The 19,758-nt window shown below is 41.3% G+C and overlaps 2 protein-coding genes across 2 annotated transcripts; one reads left to right on the top strand and one right to left on the bottom strand.

Annotated features, from left to right (window-relative positions):
- Positions 1–5,444: 5,444 nt before the first annotated feature.
- Positions 5,445–7,214, top strand: LOC6558497 (trichohyalin). The gene has a single exon (XM_001984794.2). The coding sequence runs from the start codon at positions 5,445–5,447 to the stop codon at positions 7,068–7,070; it is 1,626 nt and encodes a 541-aa protein (XP_001984830.1). The 3' UTR covers positions 7,071–7,214.
- A 4,109-nt stretch (positions 7,215–11,323) lies between these two features.
- On the bottom strand, positions 11,324–14,793 carry LOC6558092 (putative phosphatidate phosphatase). The gene has a single exon (XM_032742761.1). It carries the CDS (start codon positions 13,259–13,261, stop codon positions 12,104–12,106), a length of 1,158 nt encoding a protein of 385 aa, XP_032598652.1. The 5' UTR covers positions 13,262–14,793; the 3' UTR covers positions 11,324–12,103.
- Positions 14,794–19,758: the final 4,965 nt, after the last annotated feature.

The following is a 19,758-nucleotide window of genomic DNA, read 5'->3' as shown; positions in this document are numbered from 1 at the left end:
TTTTCTCCAAGCTGGTCTCTGGCCCCAATTCTCCCCACTGGGTGCCCACTTTTATTTACATGTATTGCAGTTATTTTGTATGTAATTTATTTCTCAACGGCCTGATGGCTAGCCGGGCCAGCTCCAAGTGCGTGGGACACTCAACTCTACCCACTCGAGCACTCAGCAAACATTACTCTCCCCCACCACCCACTTCGGCGAGGGGTTTTGTTTATTGGTTTTTCCACTTGGTAGCCTTATGTATCCTGCTGCTGGTGTTGCTTCTCTCGCTCTCGTTTGTAATTTGCAGTTTGCAGTTTGCAGTTTGCAGTCAGCTCGTTACACGACGGTCAAGTTTAAGTTTTGGTTTTAATGGCCGGACTGGCCAGTAAAGTGACCAAAGACTGAACCAAAGTCAAATTCTAGTAGACAACCAGTACGTATACCGTTACTTAGTAATAATAACTAATAACACAAGTCATAAGTCTTATAAACCTTAATAACCTTAATAACACAGATTACATTACAACCCTTAAGCATTTAAATGAAAGAAGAAAGCCCGAAACGCTGTTCTCGTCTTAAACATTTATGCATATACTTTTCACGACTTTATTATCAAGTTTTTTGTGTCCATATTAATTGCGAAACTAGGGTTTTTCTACCCTAAACTCATAAAGAGTGGATGAAAAGAATACAATGAAGTTGTTCAAGAGAAAATTCTCAGTTTTTGGTGATTAAATTTATAGACAATCTATATTAACTCAATGCACTCATTATTAAAACAAAGTACACGCAATTGTTGACTTTCAATAACATTTCTGTATAGTCTGCAGCAAAAGGAGGAAGTGCAGCAGCAACTAATAAAATAGTATTTATACTCATTCCATGAGAAGTTTGTAGGCGCCGCTGTCAACGTTGGGCTGTCAGTTGCAATTTATTAATTTGAGTTATGCCAACGAACACCCAAAGAATTTGTAATGCTGCCAGGGAATATTGAACAGCAACATTATTAACAATAATATTAACAGCAATACAATGTGGCAACAGCGGATGCCTGGATGGGCCTGGCACACTTTGCACTTCGTTAATCAATTAAAAACATTCGCGAATTTGCATAGGCAGAATTCAGACAGCGCTTTTGCCATCATTTTTGCACTTGGCAGTTCATTTTGCTTACATGGATGTTGAGAGAGGCGTCACCAGCCAATTTGCAAATGTGGCAAACGTAAATTGATTAAAACATCACGTAATCGCAATCGCAGTCGCTGCTGGCGTCGACGTTGGCGCCAACGTCAGTTGTTTGTTGCCCTGAAATGCGAAAATATTGAAACGGAGCTGGAATGTTGCACGTACTGCGCACTGGTACTGGTACTGGTACATATATATAGATGATATTTCTATGAGCATAATACACTCGGTGAATTCGAAATCAATTCAAATGAATTTCTGAGAATTTGCTGTTGATTCAGCGATGCGCTATTGAAGCGAATTCAAATTGTGTTCAACACACGCGGCGGGGGTTCCAAGCATTTAATTGTAGAGTGCCTACATCGAATGCCAAACAAATGATGTTGGTGACGCTTTGATCAAGTGACTCACAATGGGCCAGCAATTGACCAAGCTGACCCCACATCTTATCAATATCGCCATAAATAAGCAAAAGGGTTTCTTGGAGCAGCTTTAACGGCAGCAAACAGGCAAGTTGCGGCAGTCAGACACCCAGACAGACAGACAGACAGGCAATTCTTTACTGCAGTCTTCATAAATTTCATTTTTACATGCATAAAATGGCAATGGTAAGACAGAGAGAAGCTGAGTTTGGACTGCTGTTCCGTTGGCTGGCCAAATATGGTTAATGACTTGTTTGTGTGCTGGATTAAATATAAATTATATTTTTTTTTCGTGTGTGCCATGCTCGAGATTGGCGAAGAGGGCAAAGACAGCACAAGGCTGGGCCAGCAAATGCAAAAGTACGTAACAAAAACCAGTTTCGTATTGCAGCATGATTAAAATTTTATTCCAATGAAATTTGTTTGCAGGCCCGAAAAATGGTAAGGCAAAGTAAATTTAAAAAAAATAAATAAAGAATGAAAGAGCTCCTGCTCTGAAAAAGTATGAGAATGATGACATTCATGTCTCTATGATTATTCGTTGAGTAGTTGAACTTGTCTGATTGATTTCATCGTTTATAAATCTCAATAAATCTGTGTTCTGATTCTGATTACGAGTAAGATGCAAATCAAATATTTAGGGCAAAATAATAAAATAATTAGTGCAACAACTTTAAGATTTTGATTTATTGATGGCAAATCAACTCAGTGCCAACTCAGTGCACAAAAACTAATCAAAAACATGAGTACCTCAATTACGGCTATTATTGGGCTCAAGTTCTGTATGTCATTTGGTCCAATTAATCAAGGCATTTTCAAACATTTTGGACTTTAACATATGAGCTGAAATGTATCAAAAGGCTGCACAGGATAAAAAAATAATCATTTACAATGGAAATGTGTGAAAATGTATGTGCCACGAGTGCGTAACCCTCAAAAACCCTCAAGAAGGAGGATAAAGGATATGGCTGCGCATGCAATAAAAAATTGACCAAGACATAAGTTCAATGGTGCGTATGAGTAATATGTGTGGAAAGCAACAGCAGGGGGAGCTGGTTACGAAATATGTTGCCAAATAAATAAAAATATGCGTACGAGCAGAGAGTCGCAGGAGTATAAATGATGTGCTCCGTGAACATCACAGAAGACGACGACAGGAAACTGCATGAAATTGCTCAAGTTGCTGGCAAAGGGATGCTGCTTGCGTGGGGGTGGGGGGGGGGAGTGGTAACTTTGAGTGTAGAATTTGTTGCGAAGCGAACTTGAAAGCTGCCAACGATCAATAATTCGCATACACAAAGTTATGCAAAGCTGTCAGCCAGCACGGGGCCAAAATCCCAGCACATGTTTATGAAAATGTAAACGAACACAACATTGAGAATCTGCAGCCGGAAATCGAAATGTCTGTCAGTGGGAAATTTATATAAATAGCAGCAGCAGCAGCAGCAGCAGCGCTGAGTTGGTAAGTAGCTTGGCGCCGGTTCCACTGCCTGCCACTGGCAGCGCGTAGACAGCAGCGAGCAGCGAACTGTTACCGTTCCCCATACAAGTGGGTCCAGTGACTACACTACCTACACATAATTTATGCAAATAAGTCGACACACGCACGTCTGCCACAAATACTCCCTCTACAATGAATCATCTATGTACATATATATATATGATAAATACATATATGGCAGACAGGCATTTGATGGCTGCTCTTATAGCTTTTGTAATAGGCCCGTTGGGTTTGCTGGCTGCTACGTTTGTGTACACACGGCGTATGGGTAATGCACTTAGACACTCTCGGCACGAGAGTGCAAACGTCCAAAGTTTTTGTGCTCAAGTCTATCAATTTCAGTGCCTGACTCTTCGTCATGGACTTGGTTTAAGTTCCAAGCATTTGTCTGCCTCCGCAAAAACTTGGCCCGGCGCTTTGAATGTGTCGGCGCACTCAGCGAAGTGTCAGCTGCTCGCTTATGTCTTTATCTACCACTCTTACCTGCAAATAGGAGAGGAAACCCGTAAAAGTATTAGCCAAACTCGGCATGAGATAAACAATCTTGGCTTAATAAACGCCTGGGCCACGACACGGCTTAACTCCAATTAACCTAGTAGCGGCCAAAGGCGCATAAATTAGGTCCTGATCTGGGGCTAAGGATACCCTAATGATGTCCTTGAGCCGGGCCCGCATTCAACTCGCCCCCTCTGGCCCCATTTTGCATATAATCAAGCAGCCCATGTGCGAAGCGACCATGCGTGACCCTCGCTGCCATGGCGGGCCACGCTGCTAATCCAACAAAACTTGACTTGGCCATTACACTCAGCAGAGACCGGAAAAAAGAAGGCAAAAAAAAACCGTTAATTTGCTCAATCGTGCACTCGAAAATGTCAATTTACATTTGCGGCAGTGCGTTGTGCTCTCCCAATGGGAAGGCCGACCGACCACCCACTCCCCAGTGGAATGGAATGGTAAATGGCAGTCTGCCTGGGAGCCCGAGCTTAAGTTGACTTTAACGCCTGAATGCATCTGTGAAAAGCTCAGAGAACTTCAAATGAAAGTTTTAGTTGCAAGAAAAACTTTTCTTTCTTTTTTTTTTTATTAAAGTCAGCTGAAATCTATGGGACCTGGCTGGGTTTTAAATTTTCACTTACCCACGCTTTATACATCACATTCCCTTACTATTTCTCTCTCTCTCCCTCTCTCTCTCTCTTTGTCTGGATTTGAAAATGTGGGCGTGGCAGTGTGGGCTGTCTGTTGCTCTGGTCAAGTTAATTTGTATGTGTGGCCGTAAACTTTGCCAGCTTAGACTTGCAACACGCCCTGATGGGCATTTGGCTGAGCGGTTGGATAGACAGTGGGTGTTCTCTGTTTTCGGACATCCTCTGCTGATATCTCAAATGTCCAGTTGCCAAGTCCAAGTGAGGTCTCAACCCACACCACACACACCATAGTCACACTGGTCACTTGTCTCGTTTTGCTATGGCCAATGGCCACAATGTGTGAATTTTGTTGGCTTATTGCTTTTGTATGCCGCATAATTGCTGACTTCTTTCACACATTCACACACATCATTGGGCAGCTGTGTGTGGGTGTGTGTGTTGTGTGTGTTGTGTGTGCTGTGTGTGTCTGCTAGACGTTTTGTCCTTGAGCATTTCGCATAATTCATACGTCTGAATCTCTCCAGACTTATGCTTCATTGCATTTCTGATGCTTATGGCAAAAACGTTGGCTTTGCTTATATGTTTCGGCCAGTGGGCAAAACAGATAACAAGGCAAACAGCTACTAGGCGGAACGGTTCATGTTTTGAACACCAAAGGAAACTCCCCCATTAAAAATATGGTTTCAAAATTGTATCTTCTATTGAGTGACTAATGGTTCACATACTCCACAACAGACCAACATTAGAAAATCAATTGCAATTCAATCAACAACCTGAGCACATAATTTCTCTGTCCTGGCTTCACTTGCAAATACACAGTAAAAAAAAGTGACTTTAGTTCAACAGCTTTGCAAATTTAAATTAAATTCTAATCGAAATTTGAATTTTAAAAAGTTGCTCGAAAAAATTAATATTAATTTGTGGAATCGGAAATTTGTTGAGTGAATTTATGAAAATAATTATATGTAATTGAAATTTTGATCAGTGTATCTCTGATAGAGGTGCAAACACTTTCGCGCCTGGTGCAATGCCAGGGTTACCAGCCTGCTGCCAAGGTGACCATCGCTTGTTGCATAAACAAACAAACATATTGAAAGCTTAGCAACTGGACAACGAGGATGGGTTATTTTCTTGCTCAATTTCTTGGCATTGAAACCGATTCCGTTGGATAGTGTTGATTCCCGTTTGATTGCTGTTAGCCCGTCGCAAATGCCTTGCTTATCGGCTTGTAATGTGCGCTTTGTGAGCGCCGAGTCGCAGCTGAAGCAGAAGTGCCAGGAGCTGAGGGCTCGAGCTCAGACTGCCGCCTATCGTCCGCCACCCGGCGGATATAGACCATTTACCTCCCAGAATCCTAGCCAGAGCTATGTGCCCTTTCGACGGCGGAGCGAGCAGTTTGCCGCCTTCGATCAGAAGCAGCTGAAGCGCAACGAGAGGGAGAGAAGACGCAACCAGGGCAGCAAGGAGCTCGTGTTGCGGCCGAATGATCTCAAGCGATTGACGGGCAAGTGCAGGGTGGAGAGCATTCATGATAAGCTCAAGGTGGTCGAGCAGACCGAGGATGAGCATCGCAGGCAGTTGCAAGTGGTGGAGGAGACACGGCGACGCTTCAAGCAGATCGACGCCTCTCGCAAGACTGATCCGAAGGAGGCCGAGCCGAGCACTGATCTCAACGAGGCACTGGATGAACAGAATACGGTGCTAAGTCGCGCTCTGCTCGCCAAGCAGGAGCAGGAGGAGGAGGTGAAGCAGATCAATCGCATGATACTCGACGCCAAGTGCAAAGCGGTGCGAGAGGCACAAATCCAGGAGAAGCAACTTCTGGCCAAAGCACTGCGCGAGGATGACGAACGCCTGGCCAAGATGGTCAACGAGCGAGCCAAGGAGGCACTCAACGCGGAGGATGAACGCGAACGGCTCGAGATCGAGAAGCGAGCCAAGTACGCCCAGGAGATTCGCCAGCAGTTGACCGAGCGGGAGAACAAGCGCTTCCTGGAGGCCCAACGGGTGGCCGCCGAGGCCAAGCATCTGCGCAAGGCCAGCGAACTGGTGCGGGAGGAGGAGGAGCGTCAGCGTAACTTTGTGGAGATGCGCAAGTTGCGCTTCCGCGAGGAGTTGCAACGCATCCGCGAAATGTCCAACGTATTCAAGACGATGCTCTCCGAGCAGGAGCGTTTGGCGGATCTGCGCGTAGCGGCCTACATGCGCGAGAAGCAGGAGAAGGAACGCCAGCTGAAGGACATACAGAAGCTGGTGAAGAAGGAGTTTGAGCGAAGACAGCAACGCATCTACACAATAGCCGTCGAGGCGCAGGAGACGCGCCAGACCAACGAGGAGCTCAAGTATCTCAAGGAACGCAATCGCGTCGAGCGCGAATATCGCCAGCGTGAAAAGGAAGCGGCAATGGCGAAGCGAGAAGCGGAACGCGATCTGCTCGAGTCGCGGGCCCAGCAGGCGCAGGAGATGAAGCAGCGCATCGCACAGGAGATCGCCCATGCTGAGGAGGAGTTCAACAAGCTGCTGGAGCGCATGCGCAAGGAGGAGGAGAAGCAGAAGAGGTTGGATCGCGAGCGCGAGATGCGCAGTCAGACATATCGGCGCGATCTCAGGCAACAGATGACGGACCGGCAGGAGGAGCGTCGTCGCCTGCAGGACATCGAACAGGACCGCATGCACAAGTGGCTGGAGCAGGAGCGTCAACGCGACGCAAACATCAAGCAGGTGATCAGCTCCAAGATTGCGGCCATGCGCGAGAACTGTCTGCCCGACAAGTACTTGAAGGAGGTGGAGAAGCAGCTCAGAAACATCCAAGGCACTCGCAATCGCATTCGCTGAGCCGAGCCGAGCCGAGCCAGGAGTCCCTCAATTCCACAATTCCAGTGCATAGCCCCGGGCGCTAATCTGAGGCATGCAACTTGAGCTGCGGTTTTAAGCCCCGCCTGTAACTATGCAGTTACTTTTACCTATTAAGTAAAGATTATAAATATACACACAGATATCATAAAATCTATGCAAAGAAATATAACTATTCTGGATTCCGGATTCAAGTAAAATCTGCTTAAAATGTAAGCTTGAATGAAAAACATTTAATTACAATAGGAATATGATAGAAAATAGAAATAGCAGAATAAGCTGAAAATTGTCACCACCACAAAAATGAAGATAAAATTAATAAATCTAAATAAAATATATTAAGAATTATTTTTTTAAATGCAGCAAATAAATAAGAAAATGGGCATTATCAAAGATTTATATAATATATGAATATATATTTATTTTTATAGACTTTGTTATTACTCAACTCTCGTATTAATCTTTTCAAAAACTTGAAACAATGTTTCATTTTCGATCAGCATTTTTAACAAACAAATAAATTATTCATTCTGCCAAAACCATTGAACTTGAATAAAATCCACCAAGAGGCAGGCTTAAATGCTCTTTATGAGCCAGACCTGCCAGGCAGATTCTATTAATTCGAGGACTGCTCATTTAGAGTCATAAAACATAAATTGACATTTTAACGCTCATCCAGCCAAAGCTTTGAAAATTTAACGCGCTGCCTAAAAGTATGCCCCACAACTGGCAGATACCCAAAAGCCGCAGCTTAAATTACTGAAAATGAAATCAAAGGCATTGACGATAACCATGACATTGTTGTGTAACACACACGCACACACACACACATACACACACACACACACACACACGCACACACATAGCGCGCTAATTTCTTGGCATCTGAATGTTTAGTTTGCCATTCTCTCAATCTCAATCGTATGGCTCCCGGAGGCAAGCACACACACACACACACTCACACACACACACACCACAAACAATTACGAGTGCTGCACATGCCCAAAAAACTACGCCTGACTACCGTGAAAGAGTGGTAGCAACTTTTGGCTACAATAAAACTTTATTATGCCACACACATACGCAGCCACACACACACACACATGCACACACACACACACACGTACATATAGGGAGACAAACAAAGCAGCCAGCGATGCTGAAATTGAAGTTGAAGAAGATGCCTCCGCTGTCGGCGTCGTCATCATCGTCGTCATCATCGTCATCATCGTCATCATCGTCATCATCGTCGTCTTCGTCTTCGGCGACGAACTCTTGTGCATGGTTCAATTATCGTATTTCATGATTCGTTAAATTTTCGCATACGCCAAAAAAATACGTAAGACATTTGCTAGTAGAGCGTCACAACTGCTGCTCCTCCTCCTCCTCCTCCTCCTCCTCCGCCTTCTACTCCTCCTCCGCCACCCACCGCTTGACGCTGCTATGCTCGGCAAAGAAAATCCAAAAACTGAAAAACAGGTTTTCCCCTAGCAACCATTGTGATTTCTACCTACAATGAAGTTGACGCTGGAGGACAGGAGGAAAGACAGGCTGACTGGTTGCTTGGCTTGCTTGGGCTCCACTCGCATGTGGCAGTAATAATTCCAATGACAATAAACGTTGTCGTATTTACAAGTACCAATACACGTACACACATTTCCTTACACACCAACAGACACACACATCACACACACACACACACCACACACACACCACACACACACACCACACACATACTGCCGCACTCTGACTTGAATTGATGAGAAAAGTTTTTGAGGAAATGTCAATAGAGTAGCAGAGACAAACTATGCGTCGATTTAAGCAGTCTGCCAGCCACAGTGGAAAAATGTGCAAAATTTGCCAAATATTGCCAAATACTTCAATAATTGCATTTTACATTGAGTTAATACTGATTTCTATGCGATGTCACCTAATTTAGTTATAGTTAGTCTGCTTACTAGAAGTACTTGTACATAAGTATATTATTTAACTAGAAAAAAAGTTTATCTTAGGCAACTGCCTATATTAAATATCTTTAAATGACAGTTATTTCTTAATGAGAATTATACTTACTATGTTTAGTCTTAATATGCCCACACATCACATCCACTTATTAAATATATATTATTATATATATATGCAAAGCTACGAAAGCCCCACTTCTATTTATTATATATAAATTATTATTTTTACCGACCCATTTAAAAACTAGCATTTTTTTTTTTGATAATTTTATAGCTAACCCATTTTTCAACATTTACATGACTTCAGTATTTTTACCTTGTATTAAAAAAAAAAAATTTGTTCAATTTTTTAAATTGAATATGCATTCTACAAGAGTAGGAAAAAATGATTATGCAACCTGACTTTTGCTCTTGCCCACGGTTGCACACATTTACCGTTTAAAAAAGGTACAAAGGCAAGAAAACAGATATTGTAATTTGGGGGGGTGGCAAGCCAAAAAAAAAAAACTAAAACCGAGTAAAATTGCAGCAGCTGCATTCCGCAGTGCATACTTAGTTGCCACATCCACCTCGGGGGGGGGGCGACTCACAGTCGAAATTTATGTGCAAGATTGCACTCAATTGTTTTGTATTAGTAGATAGATTTTTTTTTTATTTTATTTTTGCCTTTTTTTGGTATTCGAATATCTCTACGACATATGTGCTTAAGAGAAAATTGCTCGACTTTAGTTTTGCCTTTGATTTCTATGGCTTTGCAATACTTTGTGGTTGCATTACAGTTTCGTCGTCTCCGGCACCCCCTCACAACCACAATGGTATTTTATTGTGCTCAACTCGTATGAATAGGAGGGAGGGAAGAGGGGGATAGGGGAAGTTCAAAGCGGCAGATATCTCTTAATGCATCTGTATCGGTATCCATGTATCTTTCGCTAAGTGTATGCATATCTAGGTGAGTGGCTAATGCGCCTCAATTGCAAAACATCAATCGCTGGCTGGGCTGAGGGCAAAAAATCAATATAGATTGGCAAACTCACTTGATTGTACATGCGCGGGGAAGGTAGTAATTTAGGCAAAATGAATTTGTGGCCAGCAAATTGATTCAGCTGACACAGGAAATTGGCTTTAAGCGACAGATTAAAATGCTCAAACTATCAAACAAGTGAGACCAAAATACCTTCTACATTTATTATATGCTTTTTATCGATTTACAGCATTAGGTATATCGGTTATGGGGGATTCTTATCGATCTTTAGGGGCAGTCACCGGTAACAGACTTTAAACAATTGGGGAGTCTAACTAAATCTTTGCAGAAGAGCACAAAAACAAAATATACTCTATAATTCAACCGTAAATAAAAAGTATAAAAAAAGTGTAAAAAAATGGCAAAAGACTCGGTTTGAGCCAAATAACAGAATGTAATGTTGATGCCAATCAATTAAATAGCAACTCAAGTTTATTGTTTACTTCACGGTTCAAGTTGCTGGCGCCAAACTTCTCCTGAATGCCCAATCATAATGGAACTTTGTTTGTTTTGATTTATTTATCAGTTGAGTTATGCGAAACAGAACGCGTTTCAACTCCCACTCTCCTCGGGAGACAATACTACAATTCTACAACTTGTGATTGTGAAATTCCTCAACGTTTACTTAGTATATATATATATATATCTGTATGTATGTGTGCTTTATATATATATACTAGCAAGTCTTTATCTAGTGATTAGATAGGAAACACGACTAAATACTTGCGAGTTTGTTGTGTTTCTACAGGGCATATTATAACCACAATTACATATTGGCTTTATCAACAACAGCTATCAGAATTTGCGGCTTGTCTTTGCCTTATCTGGCGCACTTTTACTTCTAGGTGATTTCCACTTTAGAAGACTCAAGTAAATAGAACATTTTTCATATATTTTATTTCTTTTTTTCCCCACAGCTGACTCGTACAAATTTCCAGCTAATTGGCATTAATTGCAGCAACTAATAAAAAAAAAAAAAAAAAATTAATGAAAACGTAGAAAGAACCTGAAAGTCGCAGCCAAAAATGGAAAATGCCATAAATCATTTTACACATAAATCGTTTTATTTATTTTGTAGAGCAAACACTTGTCGACAACGACAAACAAAATCTAAACATAATTAACATAAAAACAAATAATTATAATAGACGCTAATAAATAGTTTTTGTTCATAAATCTTCAGTAACAATAAATCGTTAATGCGGTTTAACCGCAATTAAAACTAAAACTACAAATACAAATACAACTGCACTTAATCATCATCATCATCATCATCATGATCAACATCATCATCATCATAAAGTGTTGACCATGTTTTGCTTCTTTATTATTTTGTACATTATTTATAGTGCTTTATCGACTGGCCGACTATCGCCAAGCGGTGCAGTCAAAACTACTCAAAGCCGACGGCGACGGCGACGACGACAGCGACGCCAGCGTTAACTGCAGCGTCGCTGCTGCAAGATTGTCTCAGCTGATTGGGCAGTCTGTCGTCTGCCATCAGCCGTCTGCCGTCTGTCTTCAAAGCGCCGTTTGCGACATTGTTTACAAACAAAGCGAAGCACAACACAAGCTGCAGCCGTGGAAAACTTGCCGCCAATAATAATATCATTGAGTCGGCAAATACAATGCTTGAAAAAAATGCGATAAATTCGGCAGCGCTGCAAGATCATTTGCGCAAAAATGCAAAATGAAAGTGGCTGCAATTACTTATTTTTAACAAGCTAATCAGCATAATCAATTTTGGTTTCTTCAGCCTGCTGCTTGACCATTGTGAGCAAACGCAGCGTTGCCAGACAGTTGCACAACATGTCAGCGGCGTTGGCGTCGGCGTTGGTGTTGGTGTTGGCGTCGCCAGCACGCAGCGGATTTCGTAAATCATTTTCAGAGTAAAGCGGCATGTGCATATCAGGTAAACAGTGCGCTTATCACATACATATATATATATATATATATCGATTTCTAATGGAAAAATAGTCGAAATAGCTGCCGTACCGTCTCGAAATCCAACCAAAGACAGATAAGTCGACTTAGAGCGCATTTGGCAAGACACTGGACGGTGGTGGCAAGGCTTGTATTGTTGTTGTTGCTGGTGTGGTTGGTGTTGTTGTTGTTGGTGTTGTGGCACGTGATGGGCCTAGAACGTAATCGACGCCAACGTCGCTGTAGGTGTTCAGTTTGTGGAAAACATCACCTTCGCTGTAGCCATCGATGTCCACATCGCTCTCGTTGCCATCGTGTAGCTCATCAAGATCGTTGACGACGTTGTGGGTTCCACAGTTGTCCAATGATTCGGCCGCTGCAGTTGTTGTTGTTGTCGTTGTGGTTGCAACGGCAGCGGCAGCCAAAAAATGTACCTTTGTCGATGTGGTCGAATTGTTATTCTCGGCTTGCAGCAGCTGCTGATGATGATGGTGCAGCAGACGCTGATGGTGGCAGTGACAGTGGCAGTGGCAGCCACTGCAACCACTGTAGCCGAGTGCAACGGGACTTGCCGCATGGCGTCGCAAGTGCAGCAGATCGCCCACGTAAATAGCGGTGATTGTGGCATAGACAACGCCCAGCACAGCGCCGGCGAGCACGTCCGACCAGTGGTGCCAATAGTCGGCGACGCGGCTCAGCGACACATACCACGCGGCCATCAGCAGCAGGAATTGTGTAATGTGCCGCATGACGCGCACACAGCCACGCCCATGATGCCACACGCTGTGCAAATAGAACGCGAGCAGACACATCGAGTAGAAGCTAAGACTGCTGTGCGCACTGGGGAAGCTCACGTGCAACTCGCGTATCTGTTGCGACGACAGATTCCGATTGCTGCAGTAGAAATGTTGCATGTACACATCGGCATTCTGGGCATCCGAGCAGCTGGTGCCATCGTTCAGACGCGGCTGGCAAGCGTTGTAGAAATGCGGACGCAGTCGACCCACCATGTTCTTGGCCAGCTCCGTGGTCAGGAAGGTGGCAATGAAGCCAAAGCTGAACGTCGCCTCAGAGCGCCACAAGTTGCGCATATAGCGACGCATGCGCAGCTGGCGACAGATGCGCATGATTTCCACGACGCTGATGAAGAGCATCGGCAGCAGCAGCATCATCAGCAGCAGCATCGGTACAGTAATCGTGCATTCCCGATACGGATAACGCAGGGACAGATCCGAGCAGAAGAAGCCACGCTTAAAAGTCCGCATTTTCCAATTTTCAAGTTGATTTTGACGGAGTTTCTTCGGAGTTTTATTTAGGCATTTAGATGTAGTCCGAGTTTGATTAGTTAAATTAAGTTTTAGCTTTTCTTTTCTTTTATGTTTCCTTTTTTTTTAATGAAAACTGTCTTTTGGTATTCAGAGTTGATTTTAAGTTAATTCACAGTTTATCGGAATACATTTGGAGTTTTTCGGTGTGGAATTAGTTAGAGAAATAACTTTTTAGCTTTCGGATTTGAATGTTTTTAGTGCAAATATGTTTTTTTTTAACTCTTTCTTGGCAAACACAATTATTCGGATTAAATTCGAAATAAATTCAACGTTTTTTTTTTTAGTTTTATGGTAGCATTTAATACAATCAGATATTGGTTAAAAAATTAGTTTAACTTGATTGTTTCCTAGTGAAAATATTTATGTCAATTGTCTCTCAGCAGTCACAATTAATTTTGATTCAATTCAGCTTAGTTAATAAATAAACTCATTGATAATATTTAGATAATATTTTGATAATTCATAGTTTATTGCTGTTAGTAAGTATTTATTGGTTGTTAACAAAAATTATTCACGCTTTGCATTCTCTTTTGGAGTAAATATTTATTTTGTTCTTAGCGCCATTGAATCCGTTTTTGTTTTTATATTGATATTGTTCTATTTGCGCCCTTATCACTCGGGCATGAACTGATCAACACATCAGCTTGAAAAACATGAGATTTTTCGGTTATATATTTTGTATTTCAATCAAACAATTTTCACACAGTCGCTTGGCATTGTTCAGTTTGATTTTTTATCTCCTATTTTTATTTTTGCTATTTTTATTATTTATTTTTATTTTTTGACACTTGGCATACAGAAATTGCGCATTTATTTATAGTCGTGCATTTATCAATTGGATTTGCTTTCTAAAATCCCCTTCACGATTTGCGGCATTTTCACGTCAAATGCAATTATCCAATGTGCTTAGAAATTTAAGGAGTAAATAAACCACGTGTAATGTTTTCCTTGCTTTTCTTTTCTTTTCTTTTTTTTCTTTACTTTTCTTTTCCGCGCGCGTTTTTTCTTTTTGTGTTTTTTTTTTTTTATGGTTTTGTAGTTGCAAATTAAATAAATTAACTGTATTGGCCAGATTAGCCGATTGTCAGTTACAAGTCTTAACGGCTGTTGGCCTGTGGGCTGTGGTTTAAGTTGTGGTCTGTGGGTTGTGGGTAGTGGGCTGTGGGTTTCCTGGGCAGCAAATCTCGCTGGCCGAGCTCAATTTGTTGCCTATGCGACGACGACGCTGTCGTTTTGTTTGGCAGACCGAATCTGACTGTGACTCTGACGGCCCCAATGCGATCGCTCTGCTGCTGCTGCTGTTGCTGCTGTCGCCGTTGCTGCTGCGGCTGCTGCTGTCGCTGCCAGCACGCGCAGCAACCATCAAACCCACCACACAGCATGATGTGGAGGAGTGTTAGTAGTTGCTGTTGTTGTTGTTACTGTTGTTGTTGTATTGGTATTGTTGTGTTGTGTTGTGTTGGGTGTTTCGCACTGATATTGAATTCATTGCTATGCTTTCCTTATCAATTTAGCTGTTGTCGCAGCAGAGTCGTCAGCAGCGTCGTCAGCAGAGCCGTCGGCAACGTCGTCAGCGCTTTTGACTGTCGACTGTGTGGCTGCGGTTGACGCTAATAAGGAAACTGTTGAATGGTTTCAAGGTTTACTTTTGCGTTCAGTTTGTTTAGGCCTGTTTGCCAGAGACTTGCCACAATGAAAGAGTTGCATTTACACACAGCGAACGCTTGAAGGAGTGGAGTGCCACTCCTCTCTCTCTCTCTCTACCCCTGTCTCTCCTCTATGACTTCTTTCGGTCCCCTGCCTGCCCATCACCCACTCTGGAGTGGGTCATTGCGACGTGACTAAGTCGGGCTGCTGGGCTACTGCTGAGATCGTATTTGCTGCGTGCCTTTGAGGCGTTTCTTGATGTAGGTCGTTGCACGAGCTGCATGAGGAAGCGTTGCATTGAAGACAGTGCCACTTTGTAGCAATCCGAGCTGCAAGCACAACTGCAAATGCAGTTCATAAAGTGTGGCAAGTTTATGGCCACTTTGTATATTCGCACTGCGAATTGTGCAACTTTATGCACGTCTGGCAAACTGCTCAATTTACATAGAAAATGTCGCAGTGTTTCCCATTTGCCATTTGTTACTAATTTATGGTAATTCTGGCCTGGCAATATTGTGCTAAAAGGTTACCCGCAACTTCTATTGCATTCCGCGTATTTATGATTTTCTGAGTACAGATAAAGAATGCATCTCTTTGAGATCGGTGTAATTTTCTCTCTCATTTTTAAAAGCTATTGCAATGAATACTTCTTCTTCTATAGTAAATTTGTTTATTTATTTACATCATTTATAGACGACTCATGAGTTGAGTAAATTCCAAGGAAATTAAAGAACTTCCTTTGAAATACGACAACAACTTTATTCATTATAAGAATTACAATTCATATTCAATTGGAATTCGCTAAATGTTATAAGAGGTGTGTGTTGTTTGTCATTCGGCTTTTTGGGTTTCATTGTAAGCTGATAGGCTTGCCATATCACACGAAACCAGAACACAAAAAAAAAAGAAGAAAAATACAATTAAATACGCCCCAATTACGGTCTCGAATAATCCGCAAGTGGCAAGTGGCAAATGGCAACATCCGTATCAATAATTGACCGCAGCACGCGCCAAACGAGAGCCGATCAAATAAGATCATCATAATCATCATCTTTGTGAACATCAACATCAAAATGATCTCAGTGCGAGTCGCAAGAAGATAGTCAGCAAAATACAAGATAAGCATTTTCAAGCTTGAATCGAAATGGTTTCGGATTTGACTTGGAAAGAATTGAAATTTGAACGATAAACACTTTAAATTGATTATCGACACAATTTATGAAATGCGCTGAGCCAGCGCCGGATGGGAGCAATCCGTTACACAATGCCACGGAATCGGGTGCATGCAAACAACACAGCCCAGACTGTCTGGCCCAACCCGACGAAAAACATGTATATCACATAACAAAAGAAGACATAATTTCTGACTAAGCAAAAAAAAATACAAATAAATCAAAAATAAAGAAAAACAAGGTTTCTGAACCCACGAAAAATTAGTAAGAAGACTAAACAAAAGTGCAAGATCTGGGCTACTCCATGGGCTATATCTATTCTCGATCAGCAGCAACAAGCGAGTCAGATCTGACAGAAGTTAAGTTCTCTTAGACCACATGCAGATCAAATAATTTCATTTTATGTATAACTGCTCCCGTTTCGAAAATATCGATACAAATCGATAACAATGAAAGCCACACGTAAAACCTTTTAATTAATTACTTATAGTTCATGATCATGATGATTTAACAACTGCTCAAATTTCATCAAGATCATGTAAGAAAGACTCAAGTTAAGTCACAGTGATCTTTTCATTGCTATCAGCTGGGTGCAGGGTATCTTTCAGTCGAGCTGATGCGACTGCAGCATTCTTGCTTGCTCTATTTAGCTTAGCAGGCGAATGAAATGAAACTAAATGTTGTGTAAAATTGAAATTGTTATCGAGGTGGGACACGTTGAAACTTGTTTCACTTTCCGCTGTTCCGCGAACCAGGCTCGCTAGGTGTGACTGATAAGCGTAAGGTGTAAAATTGCGATAACGATGACGATGATAACGCTGATAACGCCTTGCATTTCATTACTTTCTGTTGCTGCTACTACAACGCACTTGAAGACGACTGTGACTGAACAGATCCCCAGTAAACCCTCCCCAACCAACCAGGCTACAGTTTGCCTAGGGCCAAGCCCTATGTCAACGCAATATTGGCAATTAACGTGTCGCGAGAGAAGTTGGCTTGTAACAGTGTTGGAGGGGGTTGATCATTGTTTGCATCTAGCCAATATTTGTCGTAAAGATTTTTGCGTATGTTAATTGCAATTTAACGGCATGTCTATGTGTGTGTGTGTGTGCACTTTTTGTGAGGGGTAAACTTAGCCAATTGGAATGTGTCGTTGAGAGGCCAATTGGAATAGGAAGTTACTGATATTGTATATGCAAAGCATTCTGATTAGCAAAATTATTGCTCAGAATGCAAGCAGTGCAATAAGAAGTATAAATAATTATATATTTATGTAGAGACTGCAATAAAATATATTTATTTAAGTATATATCTAAATAATCGAAACAATATATATTTATGCAGAGATTGAAACTCGCTTAACTCTATTCGAATTGTACAATTGAAATGAAATGAAAATAAATTGATTTCAATTCTTTGCACGTGCAATGCACTCGAGCTAATGGCACAAATAGTTAAATAGTTAAGATTTTTTTCGTTTCTAATTATTAGTTTAAGAACAGTTGATGCCTGCTGAGTAGCATACAAATCTGCAATAAGTAAGATGGGAATAAATTGAATGATTAATCAGATTGCAATTCATTGCAGAGAAAAGGAGGCATCGACTTCCGTCTATGATGCAAAATAATTTAATGCCAAAAACAAACAGCTTCATCATGAACACTCATAAAGATTCATATTCACAGAGTCAACCAAACGAAGCTCAATTAACATAATGACTAAATTAACACGCAAATACGACAAAATTAAAAACATTAATTTTACAACTTAACGAGCCAAACAAATAAACTCGCCAATTGCGAAGATTCAGTTAGTAAAAGTATTAAAAATAAATAGCGGCATGAGTTGTGAATAGGAAAAGCTGCGCATAGCGGAGCTTTAAAGCTCTCTCTCTCTCTCTCTCTCTCTCTCTTCCTCTCTGTCTCTCTCAATCTCTCTCTGTCTCTGTAGCCAAACGTCATCACAAAAACATTCCAAACAGCTGAAAAACGATACAAAGACGACAGAATGCGACTGACGTCACAACAGATTCAGGTGCGGATTCTCCCGAGCTGCGTGATTTTTTGTATTTTGACCGGGTCACAGCACGCATTGTGAGATGTGTGATCGTGTGGAATGAATCATATGAAAGTGACCACAGCGAAAATCCCATTAGCCCAGTCATTTGCAATTGGCTGCGCCGCAACAGCTCAGCCAATGGTGAAAACCGTTTGGTTTGCTTAACAGCACAGCGATGCGCTTCCACATCATAAACCATAATCTCTCACAAACAAAATTATGCACACGCATCCGACACCCAGCACTGAATGCACACATTACCAATTCGCTGCGTAATCTATGCCACAAGCCATTTCGACTAATACCAGTAAGTAAACACTTTACATGGTGCATTACTTTGTCATGCTGAAAGTATGCGTTGCCGAAAGCTTTTAATGCACCTTCCAGGCTCACTTACTTATTGTAAGAGTTAAAGATATATATAAATATACATTTATATATGTATAAATATATTTATTGCAATTTAGTTACATTACACCACCAATTACGTAGAATTTGTCGTACATATTTTTGAAATTTAGTTAAATAAATATATAATAAAAATATAGAAAGTTTACATTAAATAAAATTTGCTAATTTATTTTAGGATATAGATCAATTTTAAATATAAACATTATAAACATTAAAATATATATTTTATTTCACTAAAACAAATTGCAAAACCCATAAAAACTAAAATCTAGGAAAGCTGCGCAGGCGCAATAATTAAACGAAATAGTTGGAAACCAATTTATATATACTTAATATATATATATTTATATTTATATTTATGCTTGTGCATTACTAGGTACTGATTTACTTTGCATGCATAGAGAATGCCTTCGGTAAGGCGATGTCATTTACAAGTTTGCTGCTGGGTGCGTGAAGTCTTCGGCTGCAAAGAGAGAATCACACCAAATGCAGGACCTATGTGTGTGTGTGTGTGTATAAACAAGTTTCTGATAAGCAAACTTTTGCAGGTGGGCCTCACACACACACACACACACACACACACACACACACACACACACACATGTACACATATGTATGTGTATGGCTAAATAATTTCTCCAAGTGAAACCAGTTTTGGGCCAAGATGTTTGGGTGGAATATGATTTAGCTCGATATGCTATATATATATATAGATGTATAAAGACATATCTGTGCAATTAATAATGAATACAAATGTTTTTAAGTTGACATAGGATATTTTTAGTGTTATTGTGTGTCGCTTAAAGTTTCTAATTGAACGAAATGAAATGCTTAAATAAATAAACAATTATTATTTATGGCTTGGCACTGGTTTCCCAAGCAACAATGGATCAATTTGTGAGGTGATAGCTGGGGGAGGGGGTGAGGGGTTGGGGCTGGTTGTGGGTGCGAATAAAGCACGCACAAAACGGTAGCCAGATTTGTGTTTGTGTATTTTGTGTATTCATGTGACTGGCAGACCGCAAAGAGAACACCAGAGAGCGTAATCAAAGAGAGACAGACAGAGAGAGACAGAGAGAGAGAGGGAGAGAATTATGGCTCAGAGCAGCCACACAAGATATTCAAGCGTCATTGTTGGGTTAGTTA

This window comes from Drosophila grimshawi, unplaced genomic scaffold (assembly GCF_018153295.1).
Source record: "Drosophila grimshawi isolate 15287-2541.00 unplaced genomic scaffold, ASM1815329v1 contig_44, whole genome shotgun sequence".
Classification (NCBI taxonomy): Eukaryota; Metazoa; Arthropoda; class Insecta; order Diptera; family Drosophilidae; genus Drosophila; species Drosophila grimshawi.
This window is presented reverse-complemented; position numbering and strand designations above follow the sequence as displayed.